The following is an 18,810-nucleotide window of genomic DNA, read 5'->3' on the forward strand; positions in this document are numbered from 1 at the left end:
AATGTTGTGTGAAAGACGAGATGGCTGTGAAGGAATCGGGCTTGGAGTTGGTTGCAGGACTTGAAGATGAGGTGGAGCTGACCTTTTCAGGGAAGATGGACAGATTTAGCCATTTATGGTAGGCGCTGTTTTGCTATTGCTATCGTTCTGTCCTATTACAGTTATGATTTCCCTAAAGCCTTAATGGAAGCAGTGAGTGATCGGCGTTTGACATGTTGTACCGCGCTGTCATGAATGTATCGGCTGGGTTCCTGTTTGTAGCCATTGTCAATTTGAAAGCAGATTTAGTGTTGACGTTCGGAAGGACTGGTGACCTGGTCGTAGAACTGCATGCTTGCCTGTATATGTCAACATATCACGGCCAAATCCTTCTTTTATGCATGCAGGAGATGAGTGCAGTGGACTACACTGTCGTGTTCGCGAGGTAGGACATATGGGTTGTAGAATGAGGATGAGGCGATGTCTGCTCCTAAAACGGATGCGTCTTCATTGCTGTCTGGTGAAGGACACAAGGATGATTGGAGCGACAAGGCGACGTCTTCGTCACCAGAAAGCATTCTTATGGTGTGTAGGCAATCGATGTCTACAAGGAGCGCATTGCTTATGAGATTTGTGCCTTGACTGCAGTTTAATGACTTGTTATGGCTTGTTTTCCTGGAGAAGATGTAACAGCATTTGTTAATGCTCCTCAACATTTGCGGCTCTTTCTGAGTTCTAGTGGCTGCTTGAATCCAAAGTAAGTGGCAAGAGTCCGTCGCATGTCTCGGTCATCGTGTAAGGATGTCTACTGAGAAATCACCTGGTAGATGAGATGTTGCGACTCTTTTCGTGCGCAGGACTGAGTACCTGCGTTGATGCGTCTCTGTGGCCCTTCGTTGGCTTGTTGATTTTACACACAATTAGGTCAAAACTGAGTATTCTATCTCTACCGCCTATTTCGGTGCTAATGTTGTCTGACCGCGTAGGCGGTAAGGGTGAAAAGCGGCGACCACTTTCACTGGTGCTGGTGTGCGGAATGGCTGGCTTGAGTGCCAAAGCCTCAATTAGCAGCCAGCACCAGTTGCCAGAATGTGGGACTCTGGTGATTGGATGGAGCAAATGCTGTTAGACCTGACAAGCATGGATTGATAGACACGCGTTGAAATGGAGTGGGAGTAGGCATCGGTGTGGGTCATCTGCTTTTAATAACTTAGGCATGGAAACCACGACAGTTCTATCTCCAAGGCAAGAGCACGGCGGCTATATTTGCATTGCCCTATTCGAAGCAGTAGCTACACGCATGAACAACCCAGACGACCTTTGTGCTCAGCTTACCCTTGTCACCTATAACAAGAAATCAACTTGTAGGACAACTGGTTAATTGCGCAAATGCATTCGTATCGCAAGGTGTTAGTTTAGGTGGAACAAGGTGCGGTGGAAGCGAGGGTCGGCGAGGGGGGAAAGACAGGAAGTTCACCATGGACCTCGTCAATTCCTCTACTTGTTTAGTGAGAGCTTCACTATCTGCCGTCCAGCATGATGCAAGTGTTTGACCGAGCATTAAATAAATAGTAATATTTTGAGCCTTCATTCACCCGATTACAAAGGCGGTAGAGAAGGAATAAGTTGGCTCACGAACTGCTGAAGCACTTTTAAATGACATCTTTTTGTCAAGAAAATGTAATGACTTGATGCAAGCGGTGACTCTCCTTTCATTTATCGTGTCCATTTTCTGTCGCCTCGGGACATTTGAAACAATGCTGTCAGAAAAATTCAATCCTTTGTAATTTGTAACAACGGGAATTGGGTATTAGTGGCATAACCCGTGACGGACTGCATGATTAAAAACACTTTAGGGGAAGAATAGTCCCGTATTCGCTGTTCAAGAAATCACATTGATCAAAATATTCTCTAATTAACCCTTCTAATCTCAACAATTGTAAGCCTTACTCTGGGAGTCTAGAAGAGACTTTATTGCTCCCATGAATCATTTTGTCATTTATAAGAAAGCAAATTTCTAATGCTTCTCATCATGCAATGATTGGCAGAGCAACTGCAACAAAGCATGAGGTGTGCGCGATTAATGGGTTTAGGTGCGAGACCTCAAAATGTTGCCATTCAGCCCACAAAGTTGGTGTTTTGATATCTTTCCTCTGGATTAAACTCGGCTTTCTGCACCCACCTGTCAGTAGGTGGTGGAGGAGCAGATGGCGGGCGCAAAAGTGTTCAGCAGCTGGCGGCAGCGTCGGTTACGGAATCATCGATTTATTGATTTATGGGGAATTGATTTGCTACATGACGTTAGACTTTTGCGCGCGCTCGCTCGCTAGCTTCCAGTTAACATCAGCGGTGTTTCGCGTGCTGTAAGACGACGTTTGGAGCTGAGAATTCGGGGTCACTTCATTACTCCACACGCACATCTTGACGCTTCAGTTAGCACTCCACGGAAGCGCGTCACTTTACCAAGGCAAATGGTTGACAGTAGTTCCCTTTTCAGCGAGATAATGATCACTGGTCCACATGTGACGCATAAATGTGCAGCAAAATCGCCTTTATTTATGGCCGATAAATTCAGATGTAAATGAAAAACAAGGTTGTGGCGCAGACCTAGGTCGATCTCTGCACCTGCCGCGTAGGGGAGAGCGGCAGTGAGGCCTCTTCTCTTGGATGAGGACAATTGTGTGCGGTTGGCAGTTGTCCACAATCTCCGAAGCCCCCAACAACAGTGTTGACCATTTCATCGTCCAAGCTGAAGGATGGGATTGTGGTGTCACTGCTGGTTGCATTGTGTCGAAAAGCAGAAGGCAGCTTATCTACCTAGCACCCTCCCCATCCCTGCCGCGAAGGCAGTCATTCGTGCACGCGCGCATTTATTTGCCAGAAGTGGAGAGACCCATTTGTCAACTTGGTGGTTGCCCTGGCGTCTACTGATTCGCTTCGTCGTTCCCCGTGGAGGCAGTTTGGTGTCTCTAGTCACTGGTAGGGCGTTATGTCGCCGCGTTTTCGTCATTGGGAGTGCGTGGCACTGTGGACGGAGCGCAGTGAAATGATTGTCAAGTACTTCAAAGTTAACAGCGTCTTCTGGCACGTAGGGTAATGCAGGAAGGTACATCAAACGGTTTCTGAATTAACCTTTCTGCTGTCTATGAAGGCTGCTGCTCTTATTGATGTGAATTAAAGAGTCTCGCTTTTAATCTCTATTTTGATTTGTGGCATTAATATATCCCACCTGAACTCCTTGTTTCTGCTGGTGTTCAGCTGGCATCATGAAATACCATGGATTCGGTAAATCAGCCAGAGATTTCAATTGACGCTTGCCCGCACTTGGTCATTTTACATTCTACCCCAATTTAGTTGTGTACATAGTCAAGAGGGAATGAGTTCCTTGTGGAAGCACTTATTGTTTGAAGGAAGTAGCGATATCTTGGTAGTAGTTTGAACTGAATAAAAATGGGGGGATCTTATGTGTAAGTAGTGGCAGTAAACAACAAAAACTAAGAAAGAGAAATGAATATCAGTTCATTTTGTTTTATAGCCCACCAAATACTCTGCCCCTTGTCGACTGCCTGAATGCTGCGTTGTTGTCACAAAGCTCTAATAGCATCGACTCCCTCTTCGATGTCTGAATGTGTCCCAGACCTTGACCGCAAGACTCGTGTAAGCAAAGCTTCCATTTCCAACATGCTGTTCTTGGAAGTACTACCGATGCACCACCATTTGCCATTAAGAAATGACTTGGAAATACGACTCCGAGACTCTGCTGAACAACCGACTGTCTACAAGATGGTGATTTAGGGACCACACGAGTCCTGTACTTACACGTCAGCATCGGTAGTGCAGAGGCAAGTAAACAAGTCCATATCTTCGCTACATGAAATTTACCACTTCATCTCCAGCTAAAAGCATTTTTGAGGAAGTGATTTTTGAATGAATGGATGGATGGATGGATACGGCATGAATGGATATGTGATGGATTGACGTGTAAGGTGTGATTAGATGGCAGAGTGGAAGGACAGACGCATAGATACGGATTTGATGGAGATAGACATAGGTGATGAAATGACTAAAAGAGGGATCCAAGGTGATGTAGATGGGTTTTGTTAACGTGAATTCGATGATCTAATAGACGGACTGACCTGTAGTAAGAAGGATATGACTGACTCCCAAATAAATGGATTGATCTTCGACAGATGAAGACGTGAGGGAAAGTGTGAGGGACTGGACGGTGTTTGGATAGTTGCCTGATGCCTGATAGTTGGTGGTTCCAAGGCGAATGAATAGACCATCATTGTCTTCGTATTTCATCCCCCCCAACAACATCTAGTTGTCACTCATCGTCAATTGATGACGAACGCAGAGTCGCGTGTTTGAAACTCTCAATTAGTTTAGTCAGTTTTACTCCCTGTCATATGTCATTGGCAGTGAATTCATCGTCCATTCTTTTGCACACTTTTTGCGAATTACTGTACATAACCTCCGAGACAACGACCGTTTTTCTAAAGAGTCTAAACTGAGAAGCTCCACTAAGTCCTACATCCAGGTCACGAAAATCGCAACGGTACTCAAAATGCACCAAAACGTTTTACTTAGCCCCTCATCTCCTTAAGTTCAAAATACCCTTCGTCACTCACAAATGGTAAATGAATCCGATCCGGTAGGGAGCAATTTGTCCCCTATTAAGTGGGCTTTTATCTGTGTTCCGGATATCACGAACGGGAATGCGAGAAGGGCAGAAAGGTACATACTGAGAAGAAGGAGTAGAATGGGATCAGGATAGGTGTACGAGTTGGTGTTCTCCTGAAGGCTATGCAGAACTGTTTGAAGTGCGTCTTATATTTTACGAGATGTGGCACATGACTAGGGTGTTCACCCTATTCGAGGAGAAGTTGCTGGCAGACATGGCCAGCCACTTGACTAGAACATGACGCGATAATATGGATCTCATTTCCGTTGTTTTTTCCAATTTATTAGGCGGCTTCCTGATATTAGATGTGCGATGGGGTTAGGTGAGGCTGCATTCTTTGTTTCAGATCCGTGCCCGCCATTCAAGCTGGATAGACGTTACCCTAACGTCATTTTAGTTCCTCGTACGTCCTCTGTCGAAGTTATTGTCCTCTTGACGTCGGCATTATCCACAATCCTGAACAGCTCCTGTGAAGAGTGTGCTGTACTGCAGGAAAACACATTCACACTGCATGACACTACATGGACATTCAGCTGGCAATATCCATACAAATTTCAATTTTTAATGGAGTGCTCAACTGGTTTGCAAGTGGTCTTATTTGTATGCGCTGGTGTTGCACGATATTGGTGGTAAAGAGAGAGCAAGGGAAATGGTGCGGTAGAAGAAGCACCAAACCTTTCCCCTCCGTGTCACCGGTGTAAAGATTAAACCATCGGATTCTGCAAGGCCCCCCATTCCAAACTCCCCTTCGTTTAACTATGCATCCGTCTCTTACATGGCCTTCCTTCCTTTTCTTTTTTCTTCGTTTCCCAGCACAAACATCTGCAAACCAACCAGACTGGGAGCAGATTGTGCAGTGGGTCAAATGAGTTCAGGTACGGAGGTCCTTCTTTACTACCTTGATGGCAGGTGACTTATGCATGGTGGCAATGGCAGGGGGCGACGTGTGAAGACGCAATCTGTAATGCCCTGTCGGAGGCTCCATTTTGCTTCCAACAGGCAGACACCGCACCCGCTGCATTCTCGGTGACGTGTTCTGTCCTCTTTCCCTTCTCCCTCCCATCCGTCTTCTTCCTGTCCTTTCTTTCCAGGCGCCAATCTTACGCGGCACTACGACTGCGCATCATGCTCGATGGCATCGGTCCATTTGGTAATGAAGGGAAGCAACCTGCCCAACATTCTAACATGGATACGCGCAAAAATTGTGGCTTTCATTTGTCTTGACACCTTGCAGGTAATCAGTTAGCATTAAATCCGGTGGGTATGACGGATGATAGGTTGTGCAGATTTTGAGACAGAAGTAAACATCGACAATCTGGTCTGAATTTGTCACGTCACTCCACGCGTTTCATTCGTCTTTGAAGAATAGAAATGGAACCACATAGTAGGATCCGATGAATGATCTTAGTTGATCTCCACGAGAAAGTCCGTTTGATCACACCTGTGGTGAGTTTTCTCCGGATGCCCTGAACTGATCAAAGCGTCCACCATGGCCTAACGTGGCTCCATTGCCACTCAGTACGTGCTGAGGGCACGTAGCTCTTGCAGAAACGCTCCCTTTTGTTTGAGTAGTATCATCACAGGCTGATAATGTGTCAAGTGAACATCCCACTTGGCAGCCAGTAGCCTTACCGACGGAGCTGAGATGAGTCACATGTCCTTGAAGCACATACACCACGGGTTCAAATTTCATGCCTGCATTGACGAGATTGCACCTTCATCACTCCACGTTACTGCGTGCACCCACCCACCATCATTGTTGTCCGCCCGCCATTCTGTCGAACAGTTCTTGACACGGTCTAATTCACAACGTATAGCGATGCCACTGCAGCGTCAGCCAACCTCCTCCTTCCCAGATGAGATTCAACATCCCACGTATATAATTCGCCTACTCGTACGTACTTGCGTCTGAAAGATATAACGGAGTAACTACGATTTTACCTGCTTACCTTTCTTGCATCTACGAGATGATGCATGTTATCACCTCAGTCGATTTCTTCTCAGTCCTTTTCAAGGCGCGCGTACGTGTCCCTTGGGTCTGTCGACAATTCCGCTTTCGATGGCAACGAACAGGAGGTTGGCTTGGTCTTGAACATCGCTTATTCGGTCGTATCTGTGGAATCTTCATGGAGGACACTTTGAAACAGTCTTTACCTAAATTGGGTTTCACTGTCGAATCCGCAGATCTGTGCCACTGCCGCGTAGGGGAGAGCGGGATTGAGGCCTCTTCGCTTGGGTGATGATGATGATTATGTAGAGTTGGTGGTTGGCCAGAATCTCCGATGTCGCCAACAACTGTGTTGACTATTTCGTCATTCAAGCTGAAGGATGGGATTGTGGTGGCATTGCTGGTCGCATTGTGTCGGAAACGAGGAGGTAGCTTATCTATGCGACACCCTCCCCGTCTCTGCACAGTCATCCGTGCACGATGCTTTCTTTGCGCGCGTTTATTCGCCAGGTGTGGATAGATCTGTTTGTCCACCTGGTGGTTGGCCTGGCATCTACTGATTCGCTTCTTTGTCCCTCGTGAAGGCAGTTTGGTCTCTTTAGTCACTGGTAAGACGGTCAATCGCCGTGCCTTCCTCTTCGGCAGTGTGCGGCGCACTAGACGGAGTGCAGTGGGATGATTGCCAGGTGCCTCGAAGGTGACACTGTGGTCTGGCACGTAGGGTGATGCAGGAATGGTTGTTCTAACGGGAGGTATATCAAATTGCGGGGGGCTTTTGGTAATCCCATGAGGTGTGGATGTTGCGGTAAGCTTTGATGCACGCATCGGCTCAGGCGAATGAATGGTGAGGTGGGATTTCCTTGCATTGACTTTAACATGGATGGAGGGTGAGTCTACCTTCTTGTTATTTCTTGCACTCGACTGGAGGCGCGGATGTAGGGCGATGCATGCTGACGCGTTCTTGGCAATTTTATGCGCATCTGGGCTTGCGCGTAGGTGCGGCTGCTGATGTGGGGCTGGCTTTGGACGTGACGATGGTTGCGGTCTCTTCGGCAGATCCTTCGGTGCACCAATGGTTGCGGGATTTGTGTGAGAGCGTCCTACTCGGCCAATGATGCTGCGCATGAACTCTAGCTGGGAATTGGGAGTGATGACGATGGAGGTTCGTTTTGTTGTTGCCTTGGTTCCGCATGTCTTTGCGAGTCTGGTGTAATGACTGGAGTCCTTCTTTCCAGCATTATACTGCTTGTGAATGCAGCTGCTAATTTTTGCGGCTTTTCCATCTCCAGCACCTGCACTTACGCGATTACCTCTGCCACTGTCCTTCGCACAACTACTGCCTGTCATCTTCTTTTCACAACACCACCGCATTGCGTTATGATGTCTGGATGATGCTCTTCAAATGTGATCACGCGAACCGATAATCGCCGCACGTGACATTTATGCCGTTTATTGGGGCAGCAGGAAAAATGGTCAGATGATTAACAATCCTCGTGTCCGCCACATTGCCCTCCTTGCAGGCCCATTCATTGCAGTCACATGCTTTGTGGGTCGCACTGGGAATGCGCCTGAATGACTCGTACCTATAGCTGGAATGTGTCTAGTGGAGTTCTCACAACTCCCACCTTCTAGTTTGCATCAATAAACTCCTTCCGTCAGCGACCCCGTGACCATTTGATGAATGTTGCTACGTATTTGGTGCTTCTTTTTAGTACCACCACCACAGTTGTTCTCACGTAGACCAGACCTCACACTAGACTGCCGTCTGCTAAACTGATCTACACGAGTAGTTGGTTTGCTGGGAAGGATTTTGTGACATTCCAGTGAGATACGTTTTAGATTGACAGGCACACTCCTGGTAGATAGTAGCATTTACATCTTATGCGAATTGATGCAAGTCAAGCGGCTGTGTTTGTAAGCAAAACATGTCCCTTTATTGCTAGTCATCTCGCCATTCTTCAACAGAGTTTTAAATGCGACCCAAAGCATTGCCTACAGCTCGTTTTGAATTGAGAAGGCAAGGTTCCGTTAAAGCGAGCTCAATACGAGTTGCACATGGAAATTCGCATGGCTTAAGGTGAGTGCATGAAATCCCCCCAGAGCCTTCCAAGTAAGCAGATACAGGCCACTAATATGCTATCGCCTTACTTCTGCATCAACCTCAAACATTAATTCATGTCGAAATTAAACTCTCGATTCAGTAGTTATTAATGTCCCGCTTAATGCGCTTCACCGAGAATACGTCAGCACATAACCAAGGACTGAATTTTTAACTATTGGTGTAGATGTCAACGATTTATCGAAATTAGCAGTGCCCCATAAGTACAATATGTTTCACTAAGATGGATATTGCTGCAATTTGAGTAAAAAAATCCTTCTATGCATTCTACAAATACTGGAGGATAACTGGCAAAGGTACATTGTCGCCTAAAACACCTACATGGAATCCACTGACGCGCAAAAGCATGACAACCCGTGAATCGCAATCCTGAGCATTGCACAAAGTAATGGCTAGGATAGGTTTAGCATTTGGCATTGTTCAATGGTGCCTCGATGCTCATCATATGTTGCCTTATGATAAACAGGTAGACTCTCGTCGAATTAGAGGTCCTAAAAGGCAGTGGCACCAAGTAGGCATTATTATATATTTGGAGTTGCCCTTGTAACAAATCGACTCACAACATCCAAAATCCAGGCATTATGAAAGTGATAGCAGAAGATTCAGTACCTTGACAACGCGAAACGTGACAGCCAATGTGTAATACGATAGTGGTTTATCCCTCGGTTTTGGTGAGGCGCCACTTTTGTACTTTGAATTAGCCCCCTTGTACCTCTCTGGGTGGGGCTGGTCTTTTGGGCCATGCCAATAGCCCAGACACCTTCTCCGTGCTGAATATATATATTCTGCCCGAGTATTGTGTCTTCTTTCGTCTCCAGGGCGTCTCGGGAAGCTAAACTGGTGGCAGCGGAAAGCGAACTCGATCTTGAAAGACATGTATCCTGATTTTCCACTTCTGCGTGATAAGCCTTAGTGGAGCGGAAGAAGTACATATGCTACGGATGGGAGAATGGTGATGACCCCTAACAGAAGGGTTGATGTTGACGTCTACCTTCGGCATCTCTCCCAGTCCCGTGTTCTGCGGAAAAGCTATTAACAACCGAAGCGACACTAGCCGTGAACTATCAAAAAGTTTCGTTACAGATTTCCCCTACCGTCCCCCATGGACCTGTTTTAAATCTTGTATTCCCTTATTCAAATCTACTTCTAGGCCAGTGTTCCTACATCCAGCTATGGACACACATGATGGCCGACGCAATTCCCCATTCTGAATCAAATCCCTAAACCGGACGAAACTCCAGATCCAGTCAAGCTGCCAAGAGGGATCAGTGACGTTGAGGTCAAGTATCCCCTCAGTTGCGCGCTAATTTGGTGACTGGCACGGTTGGCTCGTGGGTGTTTCTTTACTGCACCGACTACGTTGTAATGGCTGACGCGGGAGGTTGACCTGCGGGAGCGCCGGGGACGACGCTCAGAAGAGGAGGGAGGCTATGTAATACGATAGTGGTTTATCCCTCGGTTTTGGTGAGGCGCCACTTTTGTACTTTGAATTAGCCCCCTTGTACCTCTCTGGGTGGGCTGGCCTTTTGGGCCATGCCAATAGCCCAGACACCTTCTCCATGCTGAATACATATATTCTGCCCGAGTATTGTGTCTTCTTTCGTCTTCAGGGAGTCTCAGGACGCTACAAATTACCTATAAAACGACTTTAAAAAAGCTGACTTTAGGAGCTGTGGTAATTTCTTACAGATAAAATCAGACATGAAGTTTGCATGTGTTTTATATTTAATGAGGCAAAAATGATGCCTACACACTCCGACACATACTCTCATCCATGCAAATGCATACGTGAATTAGATAAAAAGGACTTCGAAGAAATTTTTTATAATTTGGGACGGATGTAATAGTTGTACAGCCTAGTAATATTTATACAAATGGTACGAAGATTCGCCCTCTTTAATGCCTTTCACCAACTTTTCTTTCCGACATTTTATCTACGTGTGCTTTTCCAATAGTGCCTCCCAAGGCCACCATGTGCGCTGATGATTAACTGACCCACTGGCTCATCTCCTTTGGCGTTGATGGATTTGTACAGTTTTAAATCGGTAATGGTACTGCCAAATAATGGCAATCAAGCTTTTTTCGAAGATTAGTGTCTCTATCCTTTCGTGGATGTGAATAAAGAAGATAGATTGTCTACGTGGCTGTGCACGTTCCTTTTGGTTGGCGTAGAGTTTGTAGTGAATACGCCAAAAGGACCGGAATCCACTATTTTACAGTGCATAAGTAAGATGCGTCCAAAGTCAACGGTGAGTTACGGTGTCTTTGTTTCCATTATCTGTTTGTGCGTGCATTTATAAGGGTTTTTAATTGCCTATGTAGGTTTTGAGGGCACCACTTTTTTTCATTTTTGAGGGTTACGGTGTTTGGTTATGTGTTCATATCCTCAAAAAGTGGTTGACCATGCCGAACACAAGTGACTCGCACGCCTAATTTGAACTGCTTTAGAATAAATATACCTTCAGTAGGAATTGGGGTAGGCGTCTATGCCCTGGTAACCACCTAATGGGCATTACTCGTCCTTCGGGAGTAGAACACTGCGAGTGCTAATGTGTTGCATCTGGAGAATTTGGGGGTGCTTACGAAAGTTGTATTCTCAATCAACAGAATTCAACGTTTGGAATGGATCATTCTTGTGGCAGAACGCACAATCGCAGCCGCTGCCTGGGATGCTGGAAATGCTTGTCCACTGCTTACTTTTACTCTCGCGTTAGTTCACCTAGCCAATGGAGTTACTGTCCCGCCTGTGTGATTGTATTTGTACTCATAATTCTGGCCCTCTTCCTAACTGAAGTATTACTGCAGAGAAGCGGCTTCCACATTCCTCATTGTACCTTTTTGTTCATCAAGTCTCACTTATATGTGACACCTGTTCCATAGCAACTTATGATAACTGCGACTGATAAAAAATATGGTTCGCATAAAGACTGTTTACATTTAAAGCACTGAAGTTGATAAAGGACAATTGCATGTTGTGGTTTTCGAGCAGGAATTAAACCAGCTTGAATAACTAACCTCAGTTGGTGTGATTAGTTAAACAGTGCCATGACTGGGGTGTCGTTAAGAATCTTCTATCAGATGGACCGGCAGATCTTAGTGGCGAACGTGTTGAGCCGTTCTATTGCAGCTGCTATCTTGAGTGTCGCCTTGGGCTTCCTTTGGTGAGGATTTGCTGGAGGACAGTTCTTCTTCGCTGAGCTGTTCTTTTATTTGACCTTCCTACCAAGGGTGGCCTGTCGAAAATGCACGTATGGAGAGTACTGAACGCATTTGATGGAATGTGTCGAACCCAACTTGGCAATATTAGACTCCTCGTCTTCCCAAATGTTTAATTGTGCTAGCTTAATTTGACACCAAGTTCTTTTGTCGCTGTGCCTCGTATTCCCGCAACCTGTCGCCTCCTGCATCATCATAGGATAGGTCAGGGCGAGCTTTGTTTCTTTGCTTTTTATTTTACTTTATCTCATGAAATTTGTCTTCAGAATTTCACACGAATAGTTCAATCCGAGTGCGAAGTGGGGAGAAGGGCAAGTATAGGGACTTCAATAAAAGGGTTCCCATACTACTTGTTTAGAGATCCTGCGCAATGTCTTCCCTAAGTACGTCTTCAACATTGACAAATAAATTGATGGACCCCTGGTCTACTATTTTGGAGGCGGGAGTGCGGCGATTTTAGAGGTGGCGTCGCAATAATGTGCATAGGTCTCTTTGGGTAAAGACTGTCTTTTTAAGACCCATCCCTTCAATGTTTCATCAATTGTGGTTGTAGACTTTGACGTTCTTAGGCTGGACAAAATCTTCATTTCTACCACTGCCGTACCCGCTTGATTGCTTCCAATTTGGTTTTCAGGTAGAAGCACACGAGGCGGAAATTGTTGGGGGAGGGGGAATTGTGGAGGGCTAGTATGTAGTTCTTCATTAGATCAAATTTTAAAGGCGAGATTAATTTCCATTGACCTTGCAGTAGTTGCTGAATTCGGAACTTTGCATTGTAAATGTCTTTTTTTCAATTGTATTTGAAGATATATTGTTAGGGGTAGCGTTGTGCGTTTGTGATGTAGCTTTCCCTATGAAACAATGTGGTCTCTAGTGACCGAAAAATAACAATTTTCTTAGTCGCATTACCTCAAAGACATGCCAACACATAGGTGTTCTCATTTTGGAGGTAGTAGTTTCTTTTGCGATTGCTTTTATCCTTTAAACCGGAATGAATGTGGCTGCATTTACTCAGACTAATAGAAAGTTAGTTCTCATCAAACGAGTGCCCTGTGGCCTAAATCTAAAAACCGTAGTAATGAAGTGTAATTTTAATGTGTTATTAGCAATTAGCGAACTATCTCTAAAATCCTTTTCGGATGAAGGTTCTTGTGGCGTTACGCAGTTGCTTTTCTTTGCAGCTAAATGATTCGATTATGAGGGAACGCGATCTAAATTCGCTGTTAAGTAGCGGAGGTCTTCGAAGGGGATAGAGTTTGCTGCTGGTAACATTGCGAGATGGATTTCATCACGTGTCTGCTCATTTAGGGTGCTTGATGTTTCCGCATTTCATTCTTCTCTCAAATCGGGGGGACATTTACCGTCAAAATCCGATTGCGTGCAGTGTAGTTATTTTGAGTTATTTTGACTGTATTGCTGCCGATTCTTCTGGAACACCTGTTCACCCATCCCGCAGATGCCTTAATCCTTCTTTCAAGTTACAGTATAAAGTTTGATGGCACTTTCGTGAAGAAAAGACACAAAGTAGTGAATCGGGTAGCGACTAAATTAAAAAGTTTTTCAACGTCTACATTATTGGACTGGTAGCAGGGAAGTGAGCTATCCTGATTTACTTCTAACTCCCGAATTATCCGGTAATACTTAGCCCGATAATTTGACATTTTGATAGTGTTATCCTTCACACTATTGGCGTCTGTTTAATTTCGCTGCCACCGTGGTCCAAATTTTCAAATGCAAGAAATTATTGACTTCTCTGCAAAGTAATACATTTGATACTAAACTTCATGACTGGCCTGGTTTTCAAATGCTTTAAGCATAAATAAGCTCCTAAGTAAAAATTCCTTACAGTGGGATGCTGCTTCAAACTGGCGAAAACTAGAGTGATAGAAGTCGCATTTTAAGAAAAAAGCTTTGTGAAGACAAGTTTTATTTTTTTGCAATGGTTTGCCCAATTAGAAGAATTATAAATCGGTAAGGACACGTTAAAGTTTGAGGGGGACAAGATCAAGAATGCCTATCTATTTCTGCTTAAGTCTGTCAATATATCTCTTCATTCAGGGCGGAAAACATTTGTATCTCTGTTCTGAACGCCCTGCATTCACGACTACATATATTATCACATTCTTCTAGTTTTCTTCACAGATGTTCGCTATGACAAAATATGAAGAGGTAGGGGGCAGAGACCAGATGTTACCATGGTGATGAAAGCTTTTATCCATTCAATTCTTGATAAAGCAGACTTCATGTTAGGGTGTAGCCGGATCAGTACAAAATCCAACGGTCTATACAACAAACATTGGTCAAGCTACTCAACCAATCAGAGTGGGAACCGTAGTACTAGAGAATTAAAATTTTAGAGACGCCTTTCCAATTTTGTGCACTGCTGGTATGGTGATAATGCAGCAAGTCCACATTAATCAGAAAATAATGTTAAGTGAATAAAACAATGAAAAATCTAAATGCATTATAGAACTTTATAGGTTTGGGGTATCGAGATTGTCAGCTAAGATAGGATACGTGTGGAAGGGAATTCTTAGACGGAGGGAATAAGTACCATATACCTACTTGTACATTTGAGTACCCATCCGGCTCCCTGTGCATCCATTTAAACCATTCAAATAAATACAGCTTGTAGAGGCAGGAGTAGCATCATCTACAGTTTTCCATTAATTAAAGTTGCTATCTAACTATGCCTAATGATAAAGATGTAAAGCACTTATTACTGATATAAACTCAGTCGGATGTTGATGCAGATATTTGCTTAAAAAATTGCAACTGTTTTCATGAACAGAAAATTTGATGCTGAACTCGCAGTCTTACCTTTAACTTCTTATTTGCCAATTGGTCCTTTGTTAGCGCAAATGAAGGCATGAGAGTGATATTGCTTAGAAATAATGTCGCTTTGCCTTAGCACCTACATGAGAGGACCACCACTGCCATTCCTTCACCTGCCCACTTACTGACAAATGGATTATGTTAAGACTCTACCTTTGACAATTTAGGGTATCAAATACTAGTCTGCAAAATAAGCACATGTATGGCAATTGCTTACCTGACTTGCACGCACCTCAATATCCTTAATTTAGTCAAACTACCGCTAAGAATGATTGCAAATAAAAGGTAGGGAAAAGAGAATTACCTACAATTTTGGCAAATTCTGCAAGAGATATCTGTGTTTCAAAAGTACGTGCTTAGGTAACGTCTTCAAACTTCTTAAAGGTGTCATCAAAAGACTGCAAGGTGGACATGGTGTTGGCGCTTATCTTTGATCGTTCCGGAGGTGTACAGAAGGAACTGTCAGTTCTGCCGGGACCTTGAAGATTGGTAGGAATTAATAAGGCTTACCTAATTCGCACCGGAGCAGTTAAAGTTGGCTGCTTCTGTAAATGTCGTCGAGCATTCTTCATTATTCTCAGACACTTTATAACTCGTGTTGACAACATCCACTTCTTTCCTTACCAAAATTGGCAAAATTGGACAGGCTTTAAATATGAAAAAATAATGTATTAGGTAGAGATTGGCTTTGTGTGTACCCGAAGCTCCTTTTGTTAATCTGCCTCCAAACAGAAGCAATATTAATCTCGCCAAACCATCATTTGACTTGTTTTGGAAAGGTTACAAAATTATCTCGCTAGCTAAATAAGTAAAAACATTGACTTTGCCAAAGTAGAGAGCCTAATCGCAAGACCAGCATGAGCCACCACATGCGGATGTTTCAAACAACTATTTGATCAACCAGGAATATAGTTAGAAAAACAATTAGAAGGATTGTTAAATAACGGGTGCGTAGCTTTATCCTGAGCGAGCGCAAGTGACTGACTCGCAACTCGGTGTAAGTCGGCTGATCCGCTATCTGAAAATCACCCGACTATAGCAGAAACCTAATGTGTTTTTTTTTGAAGAAATTGTGTTTGTATACCAAAAACATGCAAATCTTAGCGAAAAACATCAATTACACTCAGAAAATAATGAAATGTATCAGTAAAAGTGTTTACTGTGTTAAAGAAAAACACATTCAGGGGATTTGTGCGGCAGAGAATTGGAACGATAGCTGGATACATAGGTTTGTATACAAAGACGTAAAGGTAGTGAGGGTGGTTTGGCAAGTCCGCCAAGGGAGGATTTCTAAAACACTGGACAGACAAGGAGCAGAATGACGTCCAATGTTTCCACTCGCCCTGATCTTGTTGGGGAATAAAATAGGCCCACGTTGAGCGCCACTGGTATGAAGTTTATCTAACCTTCGCATAAATTGGAACTTGGAATATGCATGTATTAGTGTTTGACTGTAAACTACAAATTAATGGATAAATGTTGCATGTGTATCATGCTATTAACTGAATACATGAAGTGATTAAATTAGTTAAAAGTACAGTCCTCGGAGTAAATTCTTACTCGCTACTGCCTCGGAGCGCATAAAGCATCATCAAGATTGCAGTGAGTTAATTCTCTTCAACTCCAGTGTTGCACAAGCGCAAATACGTGTAAGCACACGCAGAAACACAATTTGACTTCCAAGGTACTAACTGGCCTGAGATAATAGGAGATGGAGCTGCTTTCCTTTACGTCTAGCCTTTGCTATTCCTTTGCCAGGAGTGTTTAAAAATGTGGATCCAAATGTCCGAAATGCTGGAAAAAAGAGGCCAGAAGAAAGTAGGGCAATGGAACATGGCGTGGGGAAAGTTTAGAAAAAAATGTTGACGATGATATAAAGGCAAAAGATAAGTAAATATGAACAGAAGAGATGAGGTAACAAGCTTGGATCTGCATAGTCACGGCTCTAAGTGTTGTGTCAAGCGAAACCCTGATATGTAATTTTTAAGGGTGTAAAGGAGGAGGATGATGACAAGAACTGCGACATCAATATCCACAATTTGCTGTACTAAGTGTATGTAAATGCAGGCTTATTCTCCAACGGCCTGAATCATAAGCTCCAACATAACCCGACAAATGATAGTTTCGTACACAATACTGCAGTAAGTTGACGTATCACAATTGAAAATCTACCAATTCGAGCAATTAAGTCCAGACCGCTGTGCATCCCTGCCACCGATAAGTCAGTCAATTGCCTGGTTTTGGAGGGCGCAAAGGTTTTGGTCACGCAAACGGGCACCAATTGGAGAAAAGGCAGTGAGCAAGCCTTCGATTTCTGAAATAATCTGTGGTTGAGTCTTAAGAGCCTCCATTTTTGTGGCGAATTGTTTAGGCATTTCAGAAATCGCCTTTTAGCTCACTCCGTCCTTCTTCGCTGAAATCATGTTCAATGTGCACTCACATCGGGTTTAAAGTCAGGCATTAAGTATAGCAGTCGTTTTCGCGATAAAACTGGCATCTGTTTTCGTAGAAAAGAACTGAAAACGCAGTTAAGAGAGGTGCTATTTACGTACTTCAAGCGGACGAAGGCAATCGAAGTGGCATACAAAGCATGAAATATAAGTCAGTTACTAAAGTAGTCACCTGCTCTCTGCTACATGCTTTGTAGAGCAGAGGCCTTCAATCTCTTTTATGGTTGGCACGTGTATTTGCTGCCAGACATAGGCAGCTGATTTTCAAACTGTAAACCAGTAGATACACTAATTCGCTAACTTTGCCATTTGCGCTCTTGTCTTCCAACTCGCGGTCAAGATGAACATCTTTGCTTTTTTACCCGCCGATTTCCTACTAATTGTCATAATAATAATTTTGCTTAAATGCTTCTTCGCGTTACTCTACCGCATTTTTTGTATGGTGATCTTATTTATTCAGGGATTCCAATTAGATCGCCGAAAGAGAAGATGCCATGGAGGTATTCAAACTGATAATTTTCTTAAGAAAGAGAAGGCCATAGATGCATCTGAGGCAGCCCATACAAAATGTTCAAGCAAAAGTAAGCAAATTTTTACTTTCCTTCATCATTTACTTCTCTTTGCACTTTCATTTACTTTAAATTGCACATATTTCACATATTCATCATTTACTGTACTTTCCGAATAAGTGACGCCTAGTTTTAAGCATTGTTATTGAGGTCAAGCGATTAATCTTTGTCGAATTTTGCGCTGACTAGCTTCTTCTGCTTTGTGCAAGTAGTACTACTAGCCGACACCTTCATATACTTACTTGACTCTGCTTTTACTTACAGTGGTTCCCGCTTTTGCTGGCAATGCTAGACGTGCAACATGTCCTCATTCATTAGTAAGATGCCATTACCTTTCTCCATGACCGCCTTTAAATCCGTATTATCTCATTCAAGGCAGCAAATTCTTAGTGATATTTTTGATATTTTCTAATTTGTAGACACCCCAGGGCAGAAATGTTTACAAACCGCTCTCCTTCTGAGTGCCCTCTCCTCCCCTATACATTTTAATTCAAATAAATTCTTAGTGGCTCTCCTTGTGATTATGTCAACTGTGGCCTAAAACGGAGGAAACCGTGAGCATAGGGAAAGCGCCGTAAATACCGATATCGTTGTCTCCTTGGAAATTCATTTACTGGCAATCAGGCCTAGAAGTAGAACAATTAAGGAATGGGATCTCAGTCGATCGGCTGGAGACATAAAAGGTAAAGTCGCAATGTTCATGGACCCAAATCGAGTGCCGCAATTTCGAAATGCATCTGATTAAAACCACCAATGGTTGTGGGTCGAATTTTAAATGCCGATACTTAAAACAGCCAATTCCTCCATTAATTGCTTAGCTTCTTCAAGTTGACTTGTTCTATGGTTTTGTAGCACACACTCCAGCCTATTGCATCTTAATTTGGACTGATCTCCTGTAATTCCATTTTAACCGACCATTTGCGTTTCAATTCCCTACTGATGGTTAGTGTTGATTTACACCCCCTCCACTCTCCTTTGAAAACAGGAGTATCCCCAGAATTGGGCACTCG

General features: G+C 43.8%; 1 protein-coding gene across 1 annotated transcript; it reads left to right on the plus strand. All coding sequences in view use genetic code 11, as the record gives it.

Annotated features, from left to right (window-relative positions):
- Positions 1–641: 641 nt before the first annotated feature.
- Positions 642–17,919, plus strand: EGR_10632 (hypothetical protein; the record flags this gene model as incomplete). The annotated part of the gene is made up of 5 exons (XM_024499881.1): positions 642–736; positions 1,986–2,049; positions 14,077–14,115; positions 15,849–16,031; positions 17,692–17,919. 5 exons carry the CDS (start codon positions 642–644, stop codon positions 17,917–17,919), a joined length of 609 nt encoding a protein of 202 aa, XP_024345705.1.
- Between the last annotated feature and the right edge of the window lie 891 nt (positions 17,920–18,810).

This window comes from Echinococcus granulosus (genome assembly GCF_000524195.1).
Source record: "Echinococcus granulosus chromosome Unknown EG_S00244, whole genome shotgun sequence".
In the NCBI taxonomy this organism is placed as follows: Eukaryota; Metazoa; Platyhelminthes; class Cestoda; order Cyclophyllidea; family Taeniidae; genus Echinococcus; species Echinococcus granulosus.